The sequence below is a fragment of the Cannabis sativa genome, chromosome 2 (assembly GCF_029168945.1).
Source record: "Cannabis sativa cultivar Pink pepper isolate KNU-18-1 chromosome 2, ASM2916894v1, whole genome shotgun sequence".
NCBI lineage: Eukaryota > Viridiplantae > Streptophyta > Magnoliopsida > Rosales > Cannabaceae > Cannabis > Cannabis sativa.
The window spans coordinates 55,511,589-55,531,703 of record NC_083602.1 but is presented as its reverse complement, the minus strand read 5'-3'; the positions used below and the strand labels follow the sequence as shown (position 1 = coordinate 55,531,703).

Below are 20,115 nucleotides of genomic sequence, written 5' to 3'. Positions count from 1 at the left end.
TTCGGAAACTTGTATGTTCTTGGTCTGGTGGATGTATTTTGATTTGATTGTATCCCGTATAGGCGTCCATAAAACTTAGGATCTCGTGTCTGACTGTTGCATCCACGAGCTGATCTATTCTTAGAAGTGGAAAACAGTCTTTGGGGCATGTCTTGTTGAGGTATGTGAAATCAATACATACTCGCCATTTCTTGTTGGACTTGGGTACCAGTACGGGGTTAGCTACCCAAGCCGGATAGAAAGCTTCAATGATGAAGTTGTTATTGCGCAGCTTTTCTACCTCTTCTTTTAATGCTTGTGCCCATTCTTTATCCAATAATCTTTTTTTTTCGCTGAATGGGACGAAAGTTCGGATCAATGTTTAGGGCGTGTAAAATTATAGAAGGATCGATACCAACCATGTCTTCATGCGACCAGGCAAAAATTTATAGGTTTGCTCTTAGAAATTTTATCAAAGCTGATTTTACTTCAAGTAACAAACCTTTGCCAATTTTGAGCTTCCTGGACGGGAGCTTTGGGTCAATTTCTATTTCTTCCAGTTCTTCCACTGGCCTAACAGTAATATTTGGTTCCCCAAGTCGGGGATCCACATCTTCGTCCCTACCTTGGGCGGCTCCCTATTTGGCAATGTTTTTCCCTCTGTCAAAACTCTAGCTAGAGGATTCTTCCTTTTTGGCCTTGGTCAGGGCAAGGTTATAACATTCTCGTGCAACTTGTTGATTTCCCTTTAGGCACCCTACCCCATTCTTTGTTGGGAACTTGATGCACGAATGGAAAATTGATGTAATAGCCTTTAGGTCATATAAGGTTGGTCGGCCTAACATAACATTAAAAGCTGATGGAACAACAATTATCAGAAATTATGCCATCAGAGTTATGCTCCTCGGAGCTTGTCCAACAGTGACGGGTAGATAAATTTGCCCTAAAGGTGCAACACTCTGGCCGGAGAAACCATACACCAGTTGGGTATAGGGGATCAGAGCTTTAAGTTGGAGTCCCATCTTTTCATATGGTGCTTTGAACAAAATGTTTACAAAAGCTCCATTGTCTATCATAGTCCGGGCCACTATTTTATTTACTATCTGTACTTCCACGACTAAGGGATTATTGTGCAGGAAGCGAACATGGATAGCATCTTCTTCAGTGAAGGTTATAGTGGGTTCTCCTACCTATGGAATTTTTGACTTCTTTTCTTCTACGACCAAAACTACTTCCTTTTGTTTGTGTTGTAAAGTTCGAGCATACCTCTCCCGAGCTTTGTCTGAATCTCCAGCAATGTGTGGGCCCCCAATGATGACTTGTAAATGCCCGTCCATTGGCGGTGGCATTAGTAGGTCTTGGTTGTTGTCTGCTTGGGCAGCCCGTTGATTTTGATCGGCCTTGACGTACTTTTGCATGTGCGGGTTATTTTTCCTTATCAGGAATTCAATTTCCCGCTTCAGGTTGTTGCACTCATTTGTGTCATGACCATAATCTCCATGAAAACGGAAAAATTTGGACATGTCCCGCTTGCTTATGTCCTTTTTCATGGGGGCAAGTTTTTCGTACGGACCGCAGATTGGGTTGCCATGTAGATTCTCTCTAGGTCGTCAGTTAGGACAGAGAAGACAGTGAATTCGGAAACATTTTCTCTAGGGGTTTGTTTGGCTTTGCCTGCGAACTTTCCATTCTTTCCATTGCCTTATCTGCCATTATTATTGGATCTTTTGCTACTCGGAGTTGAACTGCTAGGATACTGTGGGTTTTGAGCAGATGCTCCTGCCGAGGGGACCTGTGGGTTGCCCGATCTAGGTTCGACATCCGCTCGATGAATGGCTTCTTCAAGCTTGATAAACCCATCTGCTCAGTCTAAAAACTCTGCCATAGATCTTACAGAGCCACTTTCCTGATGTCCTTCCATAGTTCTCCAAGTACTTCAATGCCCCCAAATATTGCGGCTAGCCTCCCTTCTTCAATTAACCTTTCTACTTTCGTAGCTTCTGTCATAAATCTGCTTATATAGGCTCTGAGAGGCTCTCCTGGTCTTTGTTTCACTTCGACCAAGTTTTCTAAATGTAACGGGAGTTGGCAAGAAGAAGAGAACTGTGTATGGAACTCCGAGGAGAAGGCTTTACATGAATTAAACCTTCCTGGTGGTAACTTGAAATACCACTGTTGTGTAGCTTCTGAAAGTGTAGCAGGAAATACTCTACGCCGCATATCGCCTCGTACCTCTTATAAATCCATTTGCATTTCAAAATATTTAAGATGTGACAAGGGATCCTCCTTCCTTGTGTATATCTTCCAGGTCGGTATTTTTAACTTGAAGGGTAGCTCCAGGACATTGATCTCAGGAGTGAAGGGTGATCCACGTGCTCAATCCAACTCGAGATCAGTGAGTTTTTGGCCGGCCAGGCCTTGGAACATATTTTTTAATTCGTCCAACTGTGCTTACACAGATGGGTGAACTAGTTCAGCCTCTTAGCTGACCTGTGTCACATCAAGATATCTTAGAGTTGGGCCCTGGATGTAGATACCGAGCTAAGCGGGTGGTTGAACATATTGTTCGTCCAGACTTCTCCTTCTATTCAAATCGTCCTAAGATCATGGGCTGTACCCAATCTATTGAATGCTGAGACACTAGGTTGCCTCAATGATTGATTGGTTTGGCCGGTTTGTTGGCCATCAGTTTGGATGGACTTATTAGGTATAACTCCACCTAAGGAATTGTCGGATAAGGTCTGGCCGCCTACCACTTGGCCCACAGGTGGAACCTCTGACCAGGGATTGGACGGCTGACCGTTATGAGTTTGGGCGGTATGCCCAGCAAGAATTTCTTCTGTGTCGCCCAGTGGGATACTGGACGTAGCAGCTGGTTGCTGATTAACAACTTGATAGGCTTTTTGTATCAGTTCAGTGGCTTGTCTTGTTCGGTCATCGATGTCTGCCTACTGAGCCTTCAATGTTTCCATTTCCATATCCCTCCATTCAATGAACTGACACCTCTACTCTCCGAACGCAAGGTTCATTGCAGCACAAAGCTCTTCCTGATCATGATGCAAGGTATTAGTATGGCCTTGCATAAGCCCAAGAGCATTGCGGAGGTTCTGAGTCTCAGTATCATCTCCAATTATCGTCTGAGCATTGGTTGTGGACGGGATTCCAGTGCTGGGAGTGCTCTGGTTACCAAACTGGTGTTCTCAGTCTCTTGTACACTGGGTGTGATCCCAGCCAGAGGGGATGTCACACCTTGGCTCACAGTAGGTGGCTGCGCATTTGGCTGTTCAGAATTGGTTCCTGGTGGGACCCTTGTATTTCTAGGAGTTTGCAAGGCAAGATCTGTCAATAGTGAGTCACCCTGGTCAATCACGCCTCTGCGAGTTTCCACCATTCTGTGTGTCTGCTAAAACTTAAAGTAAAGAGCAAACTTGGATTTTTTCTCTCGATGAAAGCACCAAAATGTTGACCTCACTTTTAGCCAACGACAAGGTTTTAAAGAGGTTTGGCCCCTTTTAGTCTGTTAATAGCCTACTCCCCTTGGTTTGTATTGATTTGAGAACAAAGAATACAATGTTTCTTCTCTTAAAGCTCTTACAATGAAATCTTTGAGTATTTTCTCTTAGATCTCTCTCAAGCAATTCTCTTGATCCCTTTTACAGTGAGGATGAATCACTATTTATAGGGCTAAATGCATGAGGGAAGGTTTCTCTTTTGCTTACAATATCTATAATTGGTAAGAACATACATTGCATATTGAGAATACATAAAATGAGGGATTCGGACAGCTTGCCATATCCCTTTGATACGATTCCATGATTGTAGGGATTGTTCTTGAGCTTCACGATATCATCTTGAAATAGTTAAGTCCTGATGCACTGCTTGGAGAAATGACTTCATTTGTTGTTTGGATCATCTGCTTTTGTTCTGTTCGGAATCTTTCTCCAGCCAAGTGTAGAGAATAGTGGACACGTGTCACCAGTATGCATTACCGCGTCATAGTACGAAAAATGGAATAACACAAAAATATTACATAAAAATCCTAAATATATATATTTATATAACATAAATAGTTTTGATTTTGAGTTTGAGGGAGAAGAAAAAGAAATTTGCTACGCATTTTAGATTGAATGCAAAAGTTTAACAAAAGGATTATATTCCGTTAAAATTAACAGAATAAAAATAATAAAGGGTTATACCAATAATTGATATATTGATGTTCGTATTTATGATCATAAAAATTAAGGGGAGTTCTATTTACACCCCATAAATTTATAAATACACCTCATTATTAAAAAAAATATAAACTTAAATAATTTTTAAAAAATACTCTAATTATTTTTTTTTTAAAATTGTTTCTTCACATTATTTTATATTAATTTCAATACTTATTTTGATTTCATTTTCATAATTTTTTCTAACTCATGTATATTTTTTTTTTCTAAGAAAATTTCATATAATTTTTTATTTTAATTTTTTTTGCCATAATATTTAAAATACAATTTAATTTTGTTTGATAGGTATATTTTTTAAGAATATGAATTGGAAGAAAAAAGTTAAAAAAACTTAGTATAGTTGAAAATATAAATTTTATATAAAATAAAAATTATTTAAATGGGGTGTCTTTATAAATTTTTGGGTGTAAATAACCCAAAATTTTCTAAAGGCACCCCATTTTAATAATTTTTATTTTATATAAAATTTATATCTTTAATTGTACTAAATTTTTTTAACATTTTTTTTCCAATTCATATTCTTAAAAAATATACCTATCAAACAAAAATAAATTATATTTTAAATATTATGAGGAAAAAATTAAATAAAAAATTATATGAAATTTTCTTAGAAAAAATTAAAAAAAAATATACATGAGTTAGAAAAAATTATGAAAATAAAATTAAAATAAGTATTGAAATTAACATATAATAATGTGAGAATTTTTTTTTAAAAAAATATAAGAGTAATTTTTAAAAATTATTTAAGTTTATATATTTTTTTTAATAATGGGGTGTACTTATCATTTTGTGGGGTGTAAATAGAACTCCCATAAAATTTTCCAAAATTAAACATAATTATCTGAAATGACGAAACTAGCCCCCATAACCATTGCTAAAAGGTGGGTACAATCGTAAATTAGAACCGCGGGAAGAGGTCAGATTCGGTGGGTAGTCACCGTTACGACACGTGGCCAGTGCTTGCGGTTCCAAGACCGAAGAAAGAAGCTCACACACAGTGTCTCTGTCTTGGCTCTTGGGCACGGTGAACAGTATCACTTCGTTCGACTTCGACCGCCATTGCAAGACCACCACAAAATTTCAAACCCTAGTATAACTTTCGGGAGCTTCAACGAGAATCACTCGCCCCTTCTACTTTCTTCTTTGTTGCCCAATTTCACCTATCGTTCAATTTCTGAATTATTCTCCTTCTAAGAGTATTTTGAATTCGAACCTGAATTTGGTGTTTGTCTGTGGGGAAAATTTCAGGATAATGGAAAGGAAAAGAAAGGCAGGAAGTATAATTTTGAAGTCTCCTCCTAATGCCTCTCTTTAACTTACTTTACTTGGCGTGTTACCTCATTCTCTCTATATTCCCAATTTTGTTTTCTTCGACCGTCTTCATTGATTTTCTTGGGGACCGAACACAGTGAAGTTAAAGTTCCTTTCTTTGGGTGGAGTTGGGGGTTTTAAGAAATGGGTTCTGCTCAAGGTTTTACCCCGTTGACTGAATTTTGTGTATCGTCTTCTTCGTGTATCTCTCTTCAACTTCAACGGAGCCGAATTTTCTTTCATCAAAATCATAAGAATTTCTGGGGAAGAAGGACTTCCGCCCGAGTTTGTCCCATAATTTGTTGCAAACAGCAAAACCCGGGTAAGTTTCGAGAGTTTAGGTTATTCAAATCCGTTGAGTTGGACCAGTTCTTGACCAGCGACGACGAAGATGAAATGGGGGAAGGTTTCTTTGAGGCAATTGAGGAATTGGAGCGAATGACGAGAGAACCAAGTGATGTGCTTGAGGAAATGAATGATAGGTTATCGGCGAGGGAGTTGCAGCTTGTGCTTGTGTACTTTTCTCAGGAGGGTAGAGACTCATGGTGTGCGTTAGAGGTGTTCGAGTGGCTTAGAAAGGAGAATCGAGTTGATAAGGAGACCATGGAGCTTATGGTTACATTAATGTGCAGTTGGATTAAGAAGCTAATTGAAGCGGAGCATGATGTTGCGGATGTGGTTGACCTTCTTGTGGACATGGATTGTGTTGGTTTGAGGCCGAGTTTTAGCATGATGGAGAAGGTCATATCTTTGTACTGGGAAATGGGTGAGAAGGAGAGAGCCATTTTGTTTGTGAAAGAAGTTTTACAACGTGGGATTGCTTACTCTGAGGGTAATGGAAACAAACACAAGGAAGGGCCTACTGGATATCTTGCTTGGAAGATGATGGTAATGACGTTTAAAATAGTTCTTAATTTTCATGCTATTCAAACTCACTTATTTCTTTCCAAGTTATAGATTGCTATTTGTTCTTGTTTATGTTATTTTATCAAGTGGGATGGAGGGAAGAGGTCTTTACTTTCTGTTTTATGCTAACTTGATGTTTAAGACCATATGCCTAATGAACTGCCGTAGTGGTTCATTTCCAATATTGTGCATTGCTCTAGCGTTTCATTCAATGTAGAATTCTGTCTCGCCATTGCGCAATACGGGTTGGCTCGCTTTTCAAAGTTACTTAGGTGATTTCAATTATTGATTTTGAGTCTTCAACTGATTGATCACTTATTTCAAAGTTGAAATAGTGCTTATTTCCTTTCTTGGTGGAACATGTCGTCCTTTTAGTTATGGAATTTCTCAAAAATTGGGGTGTTCTAGATTTCTCTTACAGCCTATTGTTTAATACCAGTAGGGTCTTTTTCTTGTGATTATCTATTATTGGATAAAGTGAAGTAAAAAAGAAAATTGCTCGTCCTTGGTATTGGTGAATTTTCAGGAGTGGGCACAAGAAAAAATATGTATAACTTTCTGTTGAGTATTTCAATAGTTTATTATATATTGGGAAAACATTTTTCTTTTGTATTGTTTAGCTTCTTCAGCTTCCTTTAATAAAAGACTGATGTATTTCATCAGGTTGAGGGTAAGTATATGGATGCAGTCAAGTTGGTGGTTGACCTACGAGAATCTGGGTTGAAACCAGAGGTCTATAGCTATCTCATTGCAATGACAGCTGCTGTTAAAGAACTCAATGAATTTGCAAAAGCTTTGCGCAAGTTGAAAGGTTTCGCGAGAGGTGGATTGATAACTGAACTTGACACAGAAAGTACCGAGCTTGTAGAGAAATATCAGTCAGATCTTCTAGCTGATGGAGTGCGCTTATCCAATTGGGCAATTCAAGAAGGAAATTCTTCATTCCATGGGGTGGTTCATGAAAGACTCCTTGCTATGTTTATTGTTGCAGGCCGTGGAATAGAGGCGGAAAGACAATTATGGGAAATGAAGCTTGTTGGTAAGGAGGCTGATGGGGACCTCCACGACATTGTTCTAGCCATTTTGGCCTCTCAAAAAGAGACTAGTGCTATAGCAAGAATGCTTACTAAGGTGGAGGTTTCTGGCTCACTGCGTAAGAAGAAAAGCCTATCATGGTTGTTAAGAGGTTACATCAAAGGGGGGCACTTTGATAAAGCTGCAGAAACAGTATTCAAAATGCTTGATTTGGGTTTGTGTCCTGAGTATTTGGATAGGGCTGCTGTGCTGCAGGGGCTGCGAAAGAGAATCCAAGGACCTGGTACAGTGGAAAGTTACCTGAAACTATGCAAGCGCCTTGCTGACAATGGTTTGATTGGGCCTTGTCTTATATATTTGTATATAAAGAAATATAAGCTTTGGATTATAAAAAAGCTCTGAAGGACATCGGTTTGGTTAAACCATCTTTCTAAAGTATAGATAGGTAACACTATAATAGTGACTCAAATACCTTTAATTCTCCCCGCTCTTCATACGTAAATTTTGTATAGTGTATGTCACTATGTAAATCAAGTAATGCAGTTGGTAGGCAGATCAACTGCATTGCTGAAAAAATGTTGTTTACTTGAATCTCTGATGACTACTTTAAAATATGTAATTAAGCTGTGATTAGTTGATAATTTAGATTATTATGTGTGATACATGCAAATCTTACGCTTCAGAATTAGTTTCAATTTCTTGAAACAGGGTGAGAATCTTGGTTTGTCGTGTTCACTTGAAATTTCACGTGTACACTTTGATCCTTTGTTATGTAGAACTTGCTTTCAGAATTCATATGTTTCACTCTGCTATTTCAGTATGGATTATGACATCTAAAGACAGAGGAAAGGTACATCTTTGTTATGTATATATGTATATACTCTTTTATTGATTGTATGATTTATAAATGTGAATCTTACTATCTTTCCTTTTGTGCTTGGATCTTCCTCATTCATGTTCTTCTTTTATGATCCTGTTCACACTAGTGTCATTTCCTTCTGTTCTATTAGCTATGAAATTAAATGCTTAATTGGGGACAATGGAATTGATCAGAACCAAGAACATGTAATTGGGTCACCCTATAGTATTCAGGGCTTTTATTTATTCATTATTATAATGTTACAAATTTGCCCACATGGATATATGATCTGGGTTTTCTTTTCCATTATTGGACTTGGAGTTTGTACCCATCTTTATTTTTTAACTTTCACTTTGCAGTGACTTAAATGGTAAATGATTTGGCAGGCAGTATAATGAAGTGGACCAAGGAATCTTATTTAAGTGGGTTCCATCTATCTTCATGAATTATATTATTTGATGTGCTGTATTTTTGTTAATAATTGTTTGGTTATACACACTCTGTACTAATGTGGGTTTGTTACAAAAAAATAGATCAGTAGCTGACATTAATTAGTATTTTGATATTCATCTGTAGACATGTCTAATGCATTAAAGTCCTTCTGAATTGAACACATCTAATCTCAGCTTTCATTTACATTCATTTCTCTGATAGCAATTAACATAGGCAAATAAAAGCATGGCCCAGTGATGTTAAATGCTGCTTACTTTGACTGTTTGTGACATAAACATGAAGTTCTTTTAACAAAGAAAATCAAAAAAAGGATCTTTTAATCACTGAATCAAAATTTTGACACAGAGCACCCCCTTTTTCAGTTCAGTATTGTGCTTAGATTTAAGGAAGGAAAAGGAAAACATGATTAGTTTTTCTTTCTTTTGGCAGCAGCTGTTGTAAATTGACCTTTGTATGGAATCAAAAACAAAAGCAGCTTCAGAAATTTCACATGGGTCTTAGCCAATATCATAACCTTTTCTTGGCTCTTTGTAACAATATAACACTGTGACCTGTGACCTGATTTGGCATATATTCTCTCTCTCTGGACTGAGCTAATAATATATTCTCGTGTCTTAATTTTTATAAGATAAGGTCATATGGGTATGTGCAATGCAAGTTGTTACAATTATCTATAGCCTTTCTTAACGATTTAGCATTATTATTTGTTTTGAATAATAATATTTAGCCAACCACAAGTAGAGGCTGCAAGTGGAAGGAACACCTACTTTGAATTATGTATTCCAATCTAAATTATTAAAATCTGTGCTTAGATCTAATCCTTTCCTAACCCCATTAATAAGCTTCATCTCGAGTTCTCTTACTTTATAATTTTATGGTCTTAATTATTTTTTTATTATATTATTATTAGTTATAGAATAGTCTGTTTGTTTGGTTTGTCTTATTCATTTTTTTTTCTGTCACAGTAATTTATTTTTCTACTGATGTCATCATTTTCACAGCCACTAGATTATCTTTTTCCGCTTTAAATGAAAAAAATAAAGAAAAGATTGGAAGGAAACTCATATTGTGACACTTCTCCTTTAGTCAAAACTGTAATCTTTTTCTTCTCCTAACACCTTTTCATCTTTATTTTCTTTAAAGGATTTGCTTTATGTACATGGTTTGTATATGAGCACAATTGTATATGAGCACAATTCAAGCTTATTTAATAAATAAATCACTTCTGCAATTTCTTTTTTGGGGTTCTAATTTGCTTATATGATAAGTCCTCAATTAATTGAAACAAAAGCATTATTTTCAGTCTCATTAGATAGATGCTCAAACACGTCACAAATGATTTTAGCCTTTTTTACATGTCATTTTCTTAGCCTAAAAAATTAAAATAAAAAAATTTGCATCCCTTATTTTATTCTAATTTTAACCAATTTTAGATTAAAGGAGGAGGGTAAGGTTAGGTGTTGATATGACCCATTAACCTATAATAATTAGAATTTTTTAACCATCTCTTTCTCTTTAATTTTTCTTTATTGTTTCTTTTATCATTTTGAGATAATCTGCTTGAGCTTGACACCACCTCACTTCATGCTAATGCTACCTTTGCTTGACATGTAATTTCAACTTAATTCACCTTTTTATATTTTATCTTGTCTACTTTTAATTATTAATTTTTAGAACCATAGAAGAATTAGGATGAGAGATTTATTAGCTCAGTTTGAAGAAACAAATGATTAAAAATATAAGAACTGAGTGAGTTGACCAACTCCCTTAAGTGGGACCTTTTGATGACGTGGCATTTATGGAGTGGTTCATGCATCATGAAAGTGGGTACTAGAACAGTAGAACTGAACTCCATAGCTTTCCTTCCTTCAATAAAGATAAAAGATATAAAATAAAATAAAATCTTGTTGCTTTGGGAGTTTGGACTTTGGAGTTAGCCACCTAATCAATCGACTATAGAGAGTAGAGACTATAGTAATGGTTCCGGTAACAAAAACTACCATAAATCAGAGAACCACAACACACAACACTGAGATTTGCTTAAGCCTTATAAAGAATATATCCCCCATGATATGATAGAAGGAAAAGGGGGACAAGAAAGAACTAAGTCTAAAAAGCCATTTTCCTTGTTACTTTCCCGAGAAACTAACACCATGCTCAAGTTTACACAGTTGTCTCTTTCTCTGCTTTCTCAAGAGAAAATTAGCGAAAAAACCCATTTGAGATTTGAATCCATTTGATAAGTTTGAATCAAAATATTCATTCTTTCATCAAATATTTTTCTCGGAAGAGAAAATAAGAAGAAAAATGCGTGGTCTTAAGCTTATAGACCGATTCAAGAGTGCCCAAGTTCACGCCTTTAATCCCACTGACACCTCCGGCGGGAAAACCCCACGTGGTGGCACTGTGAGAGCTAAGCTTGAAGCTCAGATAATCAAATCTTTTGTCTCAAACTCAAAGCCCAACAAGGCACACAACTCTGTTTCAGTCTCTGAAGCTCTTCTTCCTTATGGACTCCCTGCAACTGAGCTTCTCGAACCCTGTTTAGAGCCTTATCTCAAGCCAGTTGACCTCATCGGCTCATTAGCCGAACTCTACCGCCGAATCGAAGGCTGCCCATCTCCGTCTAAAAAGTCGTTGCTTCTCGTCGAGCAATACTCGCTCATGCGTGGCCTAGCCGATCCCAAACTGCTTCGACGGTGCCTACGCGCGGCGCGTCAACAAGCCGAGGATGTCCACTCGAAGGTTGTTCTCTCGGCTTGGCTAAGGTTCGAGAGGAGAGAGGATGAGCTCGTGGGTGTTTCGCCCATGGACTGTGGTGGGCACGTTCTTGAGTGTCCAAAGGCTGCTTTGGTAAAGGGGTATGATCCGAACTCGACTTTTAAAGACTGCCATTGTTGTTGTGGTCCTTCTGAGGTAATTAATGAGTCAATATTAGAGAAAAATGAGTGTTTTGAGGAGGAAAATGATGTTTCATTTTACATTGGCGAAGAAGAGATTAAATGTGTTCGTTGTAGAATGGCGACACTTTCAACCCCATTTAAAGCTATGTTGTATGGTAGTTTTAAGGAATCTAGAAAGGAAAATATTGATTTTTCTCAAAATGGAATATCTGTAGAGGGAATGAGAGCTGTGGAAGTGTATAGTAGGACTAAAAGATTGGATTTTTTTAGTCCCAAAATTCTAGTGGAACTACTTTCTTTTTCAAATAGGTTCTGTTGTGATGAGATGAAGGCGGCTTGTGATGCCCAGTTGGCTTCTCTTGTTGTCACCATTGATGATGCATTGATTCTGATTGAATATGGTTTGGAGGAGACTGCAAATATTCTTGTGGCTTCCTGCTTGCAGGTCTTGCTGAGAAGGCTCCCGAATTCTCTATGTAGACCGAAAGTGATGAAATTTCTTTGTTGCTCTAAGACTAGGGGGAGATTATCCATGTTGGGCAGCGCTTCTTTCTTACTGTATTGTTTTCTTAGTCAGGTAGCTATGGAGGAAAGCATGGTCTCTAAAATGACAGTGAAGTTACTAAAGAGATTAGGAGAGAGTGCAAAGGAGAATTGGCAGAAGGCACTCGCAGCTCATCAATTGGGATGTGTTTTGCTTGAAAGGCAGGAATTTAACACAGCACAGCGTAGTTTCGAGGCTGCAGTTGAGGCTGGTCATGTTTATTCCATGGCTGGCGTTGCCAGAGCTAAGAACAAGCTAGGACAACAGTATTCAGCCTATAAGTTAATGTGTTATGTCATATCGGAATATAAACCAGCTGGTTGGATGTATCAGGAACGTTCTCTGTATAATATTGGAAAGGAAAAGGAGTTGGACTTGAGCACTGCCACTAAAATGGATCCAACTCTTTTGTTTCCGTACAAGTATAGAGCTGTAGCAAAGATGGAAGAGAAGCAAATTCGAGCTGCAATTTTGGAGATTGACAAAATAATTGGATTTAAGCTCTCCCCTGATTGTCTTGAATTGAGAGCTTGGTTCTTCATTGCCCTTGAAGATTACGGGAATGCTATAAGAGACATTCGTGTAATATTAACTTTAGAACCCAATTACATGATGTTTGGTGAGAAGGTTAGAGGAGATTACATGATTGAGGTTCTCAGTCGTCTCGTTCAGAAATGGAGTCAGGCTGATTGCTGGATGTGCCTATATGAAAAATGGTCTTCTGTTGATGACGTTGGTTCGTTGGCTATCATACATCAGATGCTAGAAAGTGACCCTGCAAATAGTGTTCTGCAGTTTCGCCAATCTCTACTTCTTTTACGGTAAACTTTGGAGCTGTCTTGATTATCTAGTTTAGCTTTTTAAAGTACTAGACTCTATAACTAACATACATGGTTGATTCAGGTTAAACTGTCAAAAATCTGCAATGCGTAGTTTGCGGTTGGCCAGAAATCATAGTAGTTCTGAGCATGAAAGGCTGGTCTATGAAGGATGGATTTTATATGACACTGGAAATCGTGAAGAATCTCTCTCTAGAGCGGAGAAGTCTCTCTCAATCCAGAGATCATTTGAAGCCTTTTTCCTCAAAGCATATGTATTGGCCGATACAAGTTTGAATCCTGAATCATCATCTTCTGTCATTCAGTTACTGGAGGAAGCTCTCAGATGTCCTTCAGATGGTCTTAGGAAAGGACAGGTGAGAATCACTTAACACTTTGCTGTTTTGCCATTTTGAATCAATGTACTTGTTTAATTGTGCATTGTTATGTATGAAATTGCAGGCACTTAACAATCTAGGCAGCATTTATGTGGATTGTGGTAATCTCGATCAGGCTGCGGGCTGCTACAAGAATGCCCTTGACATCAAGCATACAAGAGCTCATCAAGGGTTAGCACGAGTTTACCATTTAAGAAATCAACGAAAAGCAGCATATGATGAGATGACAAAGCTTGTAGAAAAGGCGCAAAACAATGCATCCGCTTATGAGAAACGCTCTGAATACTGTGATGATCGTGAAATGGCAAAGCAAGACCTCGATACAGCAACAGAATTGGATCCACTGAGAACATATCCTTACAGATACAGGGCAGCTGGTGAGATTTCGATTTTGCCATTGTCTGACATTTGCTTCTTTTCTTATGCTGTGTTCATGTTTTTGAAATCTTTTATGCCTACTAATGGTACTGAAATGCATATATTATCAGTGTCTATGGATGACCAAAAAGAGAATGAAGCAGTGGAGGAGCTTACAAAGGCCTTGAATTTCAGACCTGACTTGCAAATGCTTCATCTTCGAGCTGCATTTTACGATTCAATAGGGAACACAACATCTGCACTTCGTGATTGTCAAGCAGCTCTTTGCTTGGACCCGAACCACACCGACACTCTTGATCTCTATAATCGAGCACACAATTCAGTGATTCAAAATTGAGTTCTAATTCATTCCATCCAACAATTGAATTACAATTCAATTTGGTAAAAGAACACAGTCCTGTGGATCTTTTTATTTATTTTGAGGTTACACAAACCATTTCTGAGAAATAAAGATCAGCACTAGCAACAGCTGTGTTCTAGCTTTTCGGGCAACAAGGAAGGAATGCACCGAGGGAAAACGAGAAGGAAAGTGGTGGTATGAGAAAATTCCATTGTTGGTTACAATAGTAAGGGATCAAAAGAAGCGTTCTTTTTATACAAGAGCTTAGGTTGAAGATAGGATTTTGTGTTGTAACTTAAAACCACACCACATTTAGAATCTGTACAGCATTACTTTTTCGCGCCTTGTTTAAAGAACGAGTTCAGATTCAGATCCTTTTGTACATGAACTACAGTACACCTATGTTATAAAAGATGAACTATTTTTTACCACTTGAAATGGAGACAACTGCATTGCTGACTTGTAAACTCTAGCCATTTTATTTATTTATTTATTTATTTATTTTTTTTTTTGATAAATCAAAGAATTGTATTGCTCAAAACCAATTTGAATACACACTAAGAGCAACCAGCCGGTCCTCAATCTATACAATACCAACTGCACTATACTGCTGTGTTTTTCTAATTACAAAGTCAAGAACCATTCTCTATCTACACTTGAGATTTTCTTTGGCAAAACAACATGAATCCGAGTCCTTAGACTGTGAGTAACCTGCTCTTGCTGTCATATGATTTTGTTTCGGGCCTTCCAGCAGCAATAAACAAGTGCAGCAACTGCTGCAGAAAAAACTTGTTTTTTGAATTTCGACATCTTTGCCTTCTCAATCCATCTAACCAGCTGCTGAACGTTTGTTGTTCTTGCTTTCCAACCCAGCCAGCTCTTAATTTCAACAAGCCAAGAACCAGATACCTTGCACTCAAAGAACAAGTGCTGTGCACACTCCTTATCTTCATCACAAAGACAGCAGTGCTCGGGAACCTTAATTCCCATCTTCACTAGTCGATCTCTTGTTTTTAATCTGTTAAGCATAGTAAGCCAGAAAATAACACTATGTTTTGGAATATTCAGACGAGCCCATACCTCATTACACCAAGGTTTCTTTGGTTGTGGGTTGCTGAACATTTTATACCCAGCAGCTATGGTATATTTACAGCTTTGAAACTCAGCAACATCGATGTGATGCGAGGCAATTCTTGAGGTTAACCAACTTCTTCCAATACCAACTAGAGTGTATAGAAGCGTTGTAACCCCACCAATCTTGATCTCTTATGTATACACTATTCACCCATCTAAGCCATAAGCTTTCTTGGTTATTTGCAATAGCCCAAATGTACTTGGACATTGCAGCCTTGTTCCATAGCTCTAGTTTTTTGATTCCCAATCCACCTGAAGTTTTAGTTTGACAAATATTGTCCCAAGAAACAGCCCCTGCTCCATGAAAAACAGCCTGCCCTTTCCACAAAAAAGCCCTGCAAACATCTTCAATGGATTTCAAAATTCTTTTTGACATAATCACAATCTGACTCCAATATGCTTGTATTGCAATAAGCACAGAGTTAATTAATGTGATTCTTCCCGCAAAAGATAAGTTCCTTGAACTCCACGTCCTTATTCTATTTTGTCATTCTTTCAACCAGAAGCTCACACTCTTTACCTGAAATTTTCCTTGCACAAATTGGGATTCCAAGATATGTAAATGGAAGCTCTTGTCTCATAAACCCAGAAAGTTGTAGAAGCTTGTTCACACTCCCCTGCTGCATATTACTACAATATATAGCCGTTTTGCTAGCATTGGCCTGAAGTCCCGAGGTAAGAGAGAAAAGCTTGAGTGCCTGTAGCATGTATAGGACGCTTGTAAAATCTCCATGGCTGAAAAGTAAGACATCGTCAGCAAAAGCCAAGTGATTCAACTTAAGATCCGAACATCTATCATGGAAATGAAAATCTTCCTTCTCCCCAATCTTCACCATTAATCTAGAAAGATATTCCATACCCAAGACAAATAGAAGAGGAGACATAGGGTCCCCTTGCCTAAGTCCTCTTCTAGATTCAAAGAATCCATGTAAGGATCCATTAAACATAAGAGAGAATTTAGGAGTAGTGATGCAATTCATAATGAGCTGGATGAAGCTTCTAGGGAAATTTAGGCCAGTTAGCATTTCCTCCAAAAAGTCCCACTCAACCGTGTCATAAGCTTTCTGGAGATCAAGTTTGATCATACAACTTGGTTTGTTTGCTTTCCTATGATAATGCCTTACCAAATCCTGACATATCATAATGTTGTGCCCTATGAATCTTCCTTTAATAAAACCTCCTTGTGATTGAGATATTATTGAAGGAAGAATTTGACTAATTCTAGAGCTCAATATCTTGGTTGCAATTTTATAAATCACATTGCAACAAGATATTGGCCTAAAATCCTTAACCGAATTAGGGCACTTGCATTTTGGGACTAGAGTAATTATTGTTGAATTGATCTCTTTGAGGATGTTACCTGTTTCCAGAAAAGCCAGTACTGCACCACTAATTTCTTCTCCTATGATATCCCAATTGTCCTGATAAAAACTACTTGAGAAACCATCAGGACCAGGGGATTTAGAGCCAGGAATACTAAAAGCAGCTTTCTTCACTTCTTCATGTGTGAACTTCTGAGTTAGGACATTTGCAAGCTCTGGAGATAGCACAGGTCCTCTAGCCAAAACTCTTGCCTCAACTTTCCTTCGATTTTCTAACTTGGACCCCAGTAATCCTTTGTAAAATTCAAGGAAAGCCTCTGTAATCTGATCCGGATCATGTACTCTGCTTCCATCTTGTCTTTCAATAGATAGGATACGATTGTGCCTCAGTCTCTGCTTAATGCAAGCATGAAACAGACCTGAATTACAATCCCCTTGTTGAATCCAGTCTGCTTTAGCTTTCTGTTGTAAGAATGACAAGTAGTCTCCTTGCACCTTGATGAGCTTTTCTCTAAGTTCTCTTTCTTGAAGGTGAAGTTTAGAGTCAAGAGGCTGTTTGTGTATTTGACTTTGAAGAAGATCTAAGTTCTGCTTAATGCGAATGACAGCACTTTGTAAATCAGAATAACCCTCTTTATTAATCTCCTTGAGTTTCACTTTAAATTGCTTCAATTTAGTCACTACTTGGAACATTTTGGATCCCCTTTCATGTTGCTTCCACACTTCTTTCAAGCTAGTATCATACTGAGGATGAGATTTCCACATCCTAAAGTACTTAAAAGGTTTCTTTCCGCTCACCACATGAGGATAAATTGATAAGATACCCGGAGTATGATCAAATAAACCTTCATTGAGAAAGACAGCTTCAGCAAACTCATATTTGTTAATCCATGCTTGATTAGCCATGATCCGATCAATTTTTGAAAAAATTCTGTCATCCCCGTGCTGCTTATTCGTCCAAGTGAAGAAATTCCCACTTGATTTGACATCTTCCAATTGACAATGGTTAACACATTGAAGGAATTCAGTGTCAGGATAAGCCTTGGTCCTAAAACCAATCCTCTCCTCTTTAGCCAAAATATCATTGAAGTCTCCCATTACCACCCAATTACCACTTGTTCTCAAATCACACAAATCTTTCCATAAAAGTTTCCTTGTAGCTCGATCATTAGCAGCATATACCACAGTAACAAAACTATCAAACCCATCTACAGTTGTCATCCTTAAATGCATTAATTGACTAGTGCATTTAAGAATGTCAACTGTAAATCTCCAAGGGTTCCAAGCTATGACGATCTTCCCACCTGCATGCCAAGCTATATTAGTAGAGAAACACCAATTTGCAAACACATTTGAGTATAAGGTTCCAAGTTTTGGAGCCTTAACTCTTGTTTCGAGAAGACCAACAAAATCAACTTTTTGAATATTGATAAATTGCTTTATCAACTGTTGTTTTTGTTGATTGTTGGCCCCTCGAACGTTCCAACAAAGTAACTTATCCATTAGACAGAGAGGGTGCTCCCCCCTCTCCTGTCTTGACTATCTCAGTAGGCATATTCTCCACTGCATTTTCTATAATTTCATCTTCTTCAAGTCCCTGGAATGAGTTCTTCATTATCACCCCATTAGTTTCAGTTGTTCCCTGCTCACGGGTAGCAGTATTTTTCCTGCTATGAACTTTGGTAAAGCCCTCTTCATCAACCTGTGGCATCTTCCTGTTGTCCTTTTTAATGATCCATTGTTGCTGCCCCCCCATTTTCTTTTTACAATCTGTTGCAGCATGACCTATACCAGAACAATGTGAGCAAGAAATTGGCTTCCATTCATATTTTATTCCTACTGAAGTGATCGAACCAAATTCATTTTCAAACTCCAAGAAAGCTGGCAAATCTTGGTCCATCTGCACTTCTATTAAAACCCGAGGGAAGTTCAATCTCTCCCTTTCTTTAGTCACATTATCTACCATGATTGGCTTCCCCATCTGACCAACTATCTTAAACAATGACTTTTGGCCCCAATATTTCAGTTCCAGTTCTTCTAATTGGATCCATATAGGCACACTCTTCATATCATCTTTTTTGAATGATTCATTTGGGTCCCAAGGCCTCATAACTACTGGTCTTCTGTTAAAGAAAATGAAACCCCCATTTAACACTTGATCCCTATCCTCAATTGAATGAAACCGAATGATGAATATACCATAGGATAACACCTTCACTCTGTCCACTTTACCCTGCCAGATTCTATGAACAAAGCCATCCAGAATATGCAGAGGAGGATTTACTCCTAATACATAACAAACAATCGAAGGTTTCCAAAAGGATATCTCATCTTCAATATCATCTAATGTAATCTTCACTTTACTCTCCTTATTCTCAGTATTCAGAAACGAATTCTCAAGATTACGCATAACAGAATTTGATCGCAAAACAGGAGGGATAGAGAGAATACCTGCTGCAATGCAACTGTTACATTGCCTATTCGCCTGGAGAAAGTGAGAAAAATCACTTCGAACTTCTTCCTGCCTCTGTATCTAGCCATTTTATTTCCTTAAACTTAATTAATCTATAGACTTTGTTTGGTTTTTATTTTTCTTTGTTTTTTTCTTGTAAGAAAAATAATAACAATAAAATATGAAAAAAAATTGGAAAGAAATTAGGCAGGAAGGAAAAGAAAGTTGGTTTCTTCTTCAGTTTACTAGAAGAGAAGAAAAAGGAAAACAATAAAAACGTAAATAACAACAATCATTATTTCAAAAGCTAGTAAATACAGCAACTATTCTACTTCTCTTTTCTCTAGTCTCTTTCCTTTCCTCCCAGACAGCAACTATTCTACTTTTCTTTTTCCTCTTTCACTTTTCTCTATGTAATTTGCTTTCCTCTCACTTTAACCTTTATCCTTATAATGTAAATTAGAGTGCTTTACCAAACATAAGAAATCAAGGCCCAGATTATAACGTGTCAAGGGGTTTTTATTTTTTTGGAGAGAGAAAATGTCAGAGTTCCTTATAATAAATATTATTTTTAAAATGTGTCACGTACTTATTTAATTTTCTTTTTTTATATAATCTCACACTTCTCGTTTAATTTGATCATACTTCTTTAATATATTTTTTTAAATAGTTACATTTTTTTCATATATATCTTCCATTCGCAGTTCTTCTTACTTAGCAAAGGAAGATGCGCACTTGTGTCGTATTTATGTTGACATTTATTAAGATCCAATCATATAAAGAAACCAAACATGTAATAATTTTTGGGCAAAAGTTGAATTAGAGTACCATAAAAATAAAAAATTTAGTAATAAATCTCGACCAGTAAGATCTTTGCAAATAGTGCAGTTACAAAATTAAAGGGGTATATCAATCAAATTAAAAATAAAAAAATCAAGTAGTGTTTCAACAGAAGACATTGTAAGTGTTTGTTATTATAATTTATTTATTGTTACTATCTTATTTTTTTTAATTTTTATTAACGCTATTACTTAATTTATATTTTAACAGT

The 20,115-nt window shown here is 37.3% G+C and overlaps 4 protein-coding genes across 4 annotated transcripts; 2 read left to right on the top strand and 2 right to left on the bottom strand.

The window, feature by feature from the left end:
- Positions 1-1,869: 1,869 nt before the first annotated feature.
- Positions 1,870-2,199, bottom strand: LOC133034381 (uncharacterized). The gene has a single exon (XM_061109460.1). The coding sequence runs from the start codon at positions 2,197-2,199 to the stop codon at positions 1,870-1,872; it is 330 nt and encodes a 109-aa protein (XP_060965443.1).
- A 2,923-nt stretch (positions 2,200-5,122) lies between these two features.
- On the top strand, positions 5,123-8,133 carry LOC115719245 (pentatricopeptide repeat-containing protein At2g30100, chloroplastic). The gene is made up of 2 exons (XM_030648207.2): positions 5,123-6,410; positions 7,092-8,133. The coding sequence occupies exons 1-2, from the start codon at positions 5,667-5,669 to the stop codon at positions 7,863-7,865; spliced, it is 1,518 nt and encodes a 505-aa protein (XP_030504067.1). The 5' UTR covers positions 5,123-5,666; the 3' UTR covers positions 7,866-8,133.
- A 2,295-nt stretch (positions 8,134-10,428) lies between these two features.
- Positions 10,429-14,587, top strand: LOC115718922 (ethylene-overproduction protein 1). The gene is made up of 4 exons (XM_030647742.2): positions 10,429-13,043; positions 13,126-13,417; positions 13,503-13,815; positions 13,927-14,587. The coding sequence occupies exons 1-4, from the start codon at positions 11,083-11,085 to the stop codon at positions 14,151-14,153; spliced, it is 2,793 nt and encodes a 930-aa protein (XP_030503602.2). The 5' UTR covers positions 10,429-11,082; the 3' UTR covers positions 14,154-14,587.
- A 3,520-nt stretch (positions 14,588-18,107) lies between these two features.
- On the bottom strand, positions 18,108-19,022 carry LOC133034380 (uncharacterized). Its single transcript, XM_061109459.1, has one exon. It carries the CDS (start codon positions 19,020-19,022, stop codon positions 18,108-18,110), a length of 915 nt encoding a protein of 304 aa, XP_060965442.1.
- Between the last annotated feature and the right edge of the window lie 1,093 nt (positions 19,023-20,115).

Excerpts from the sequence above, each read along its gene's own strand:
- LOC133034381 (XM_061109460.1), bottom strand. The coding sequence starts at position 2,199 with ATGCGGCGTAGAGTATTTCCTGCTACACTTTCAGAAGCTACACAACAG.
- LOC115719245 (XM_030648207.2), top strand. The coding sequence starts at position 5,667 with ATGGGTTCTGCTCAAGGTTTTACCCCGTTGACTGAATTTTGTGTATCG. Across the intron at positions 6,411-7,091 it reads ATCTTGCTTGGAAGATGATG|GTTGAGGGTAAGTATATGGA; the intron begins GTAATGACGTTT and ends GTATTTCATCAG.
- LOC115718922 (XM_030647742.2), top strand. The coding sequence starts at position 11,083 with ATGCGTGGTCTTAAGCTTATAGACCGATTCAAGAGTGCCCAAGTTCAC. Across the intron at positions 13,418-13,502 it reads ATGGTCTTAGGAAAGGACAG|GCACTTAACAATCTAGGCAG; the intron begins GTGAGAATCACT and ends ATGAAATTGCAG. Across the intron at positions 13,816-13,926 it reads TTACAGATACAGGGCAGCTG|TGTCTATGGATGACCAAAAA; the intron begins GTGAGATTTCGA and ends ATATATTATCAG.
- LOC133034380 (XM_061109459.1), bottom strand. The coding sequence starts at position 19,022 with ATGCGTAATCTTGAGAATTCGTTTCTGAATACTGAGAATAAGGAGAGT.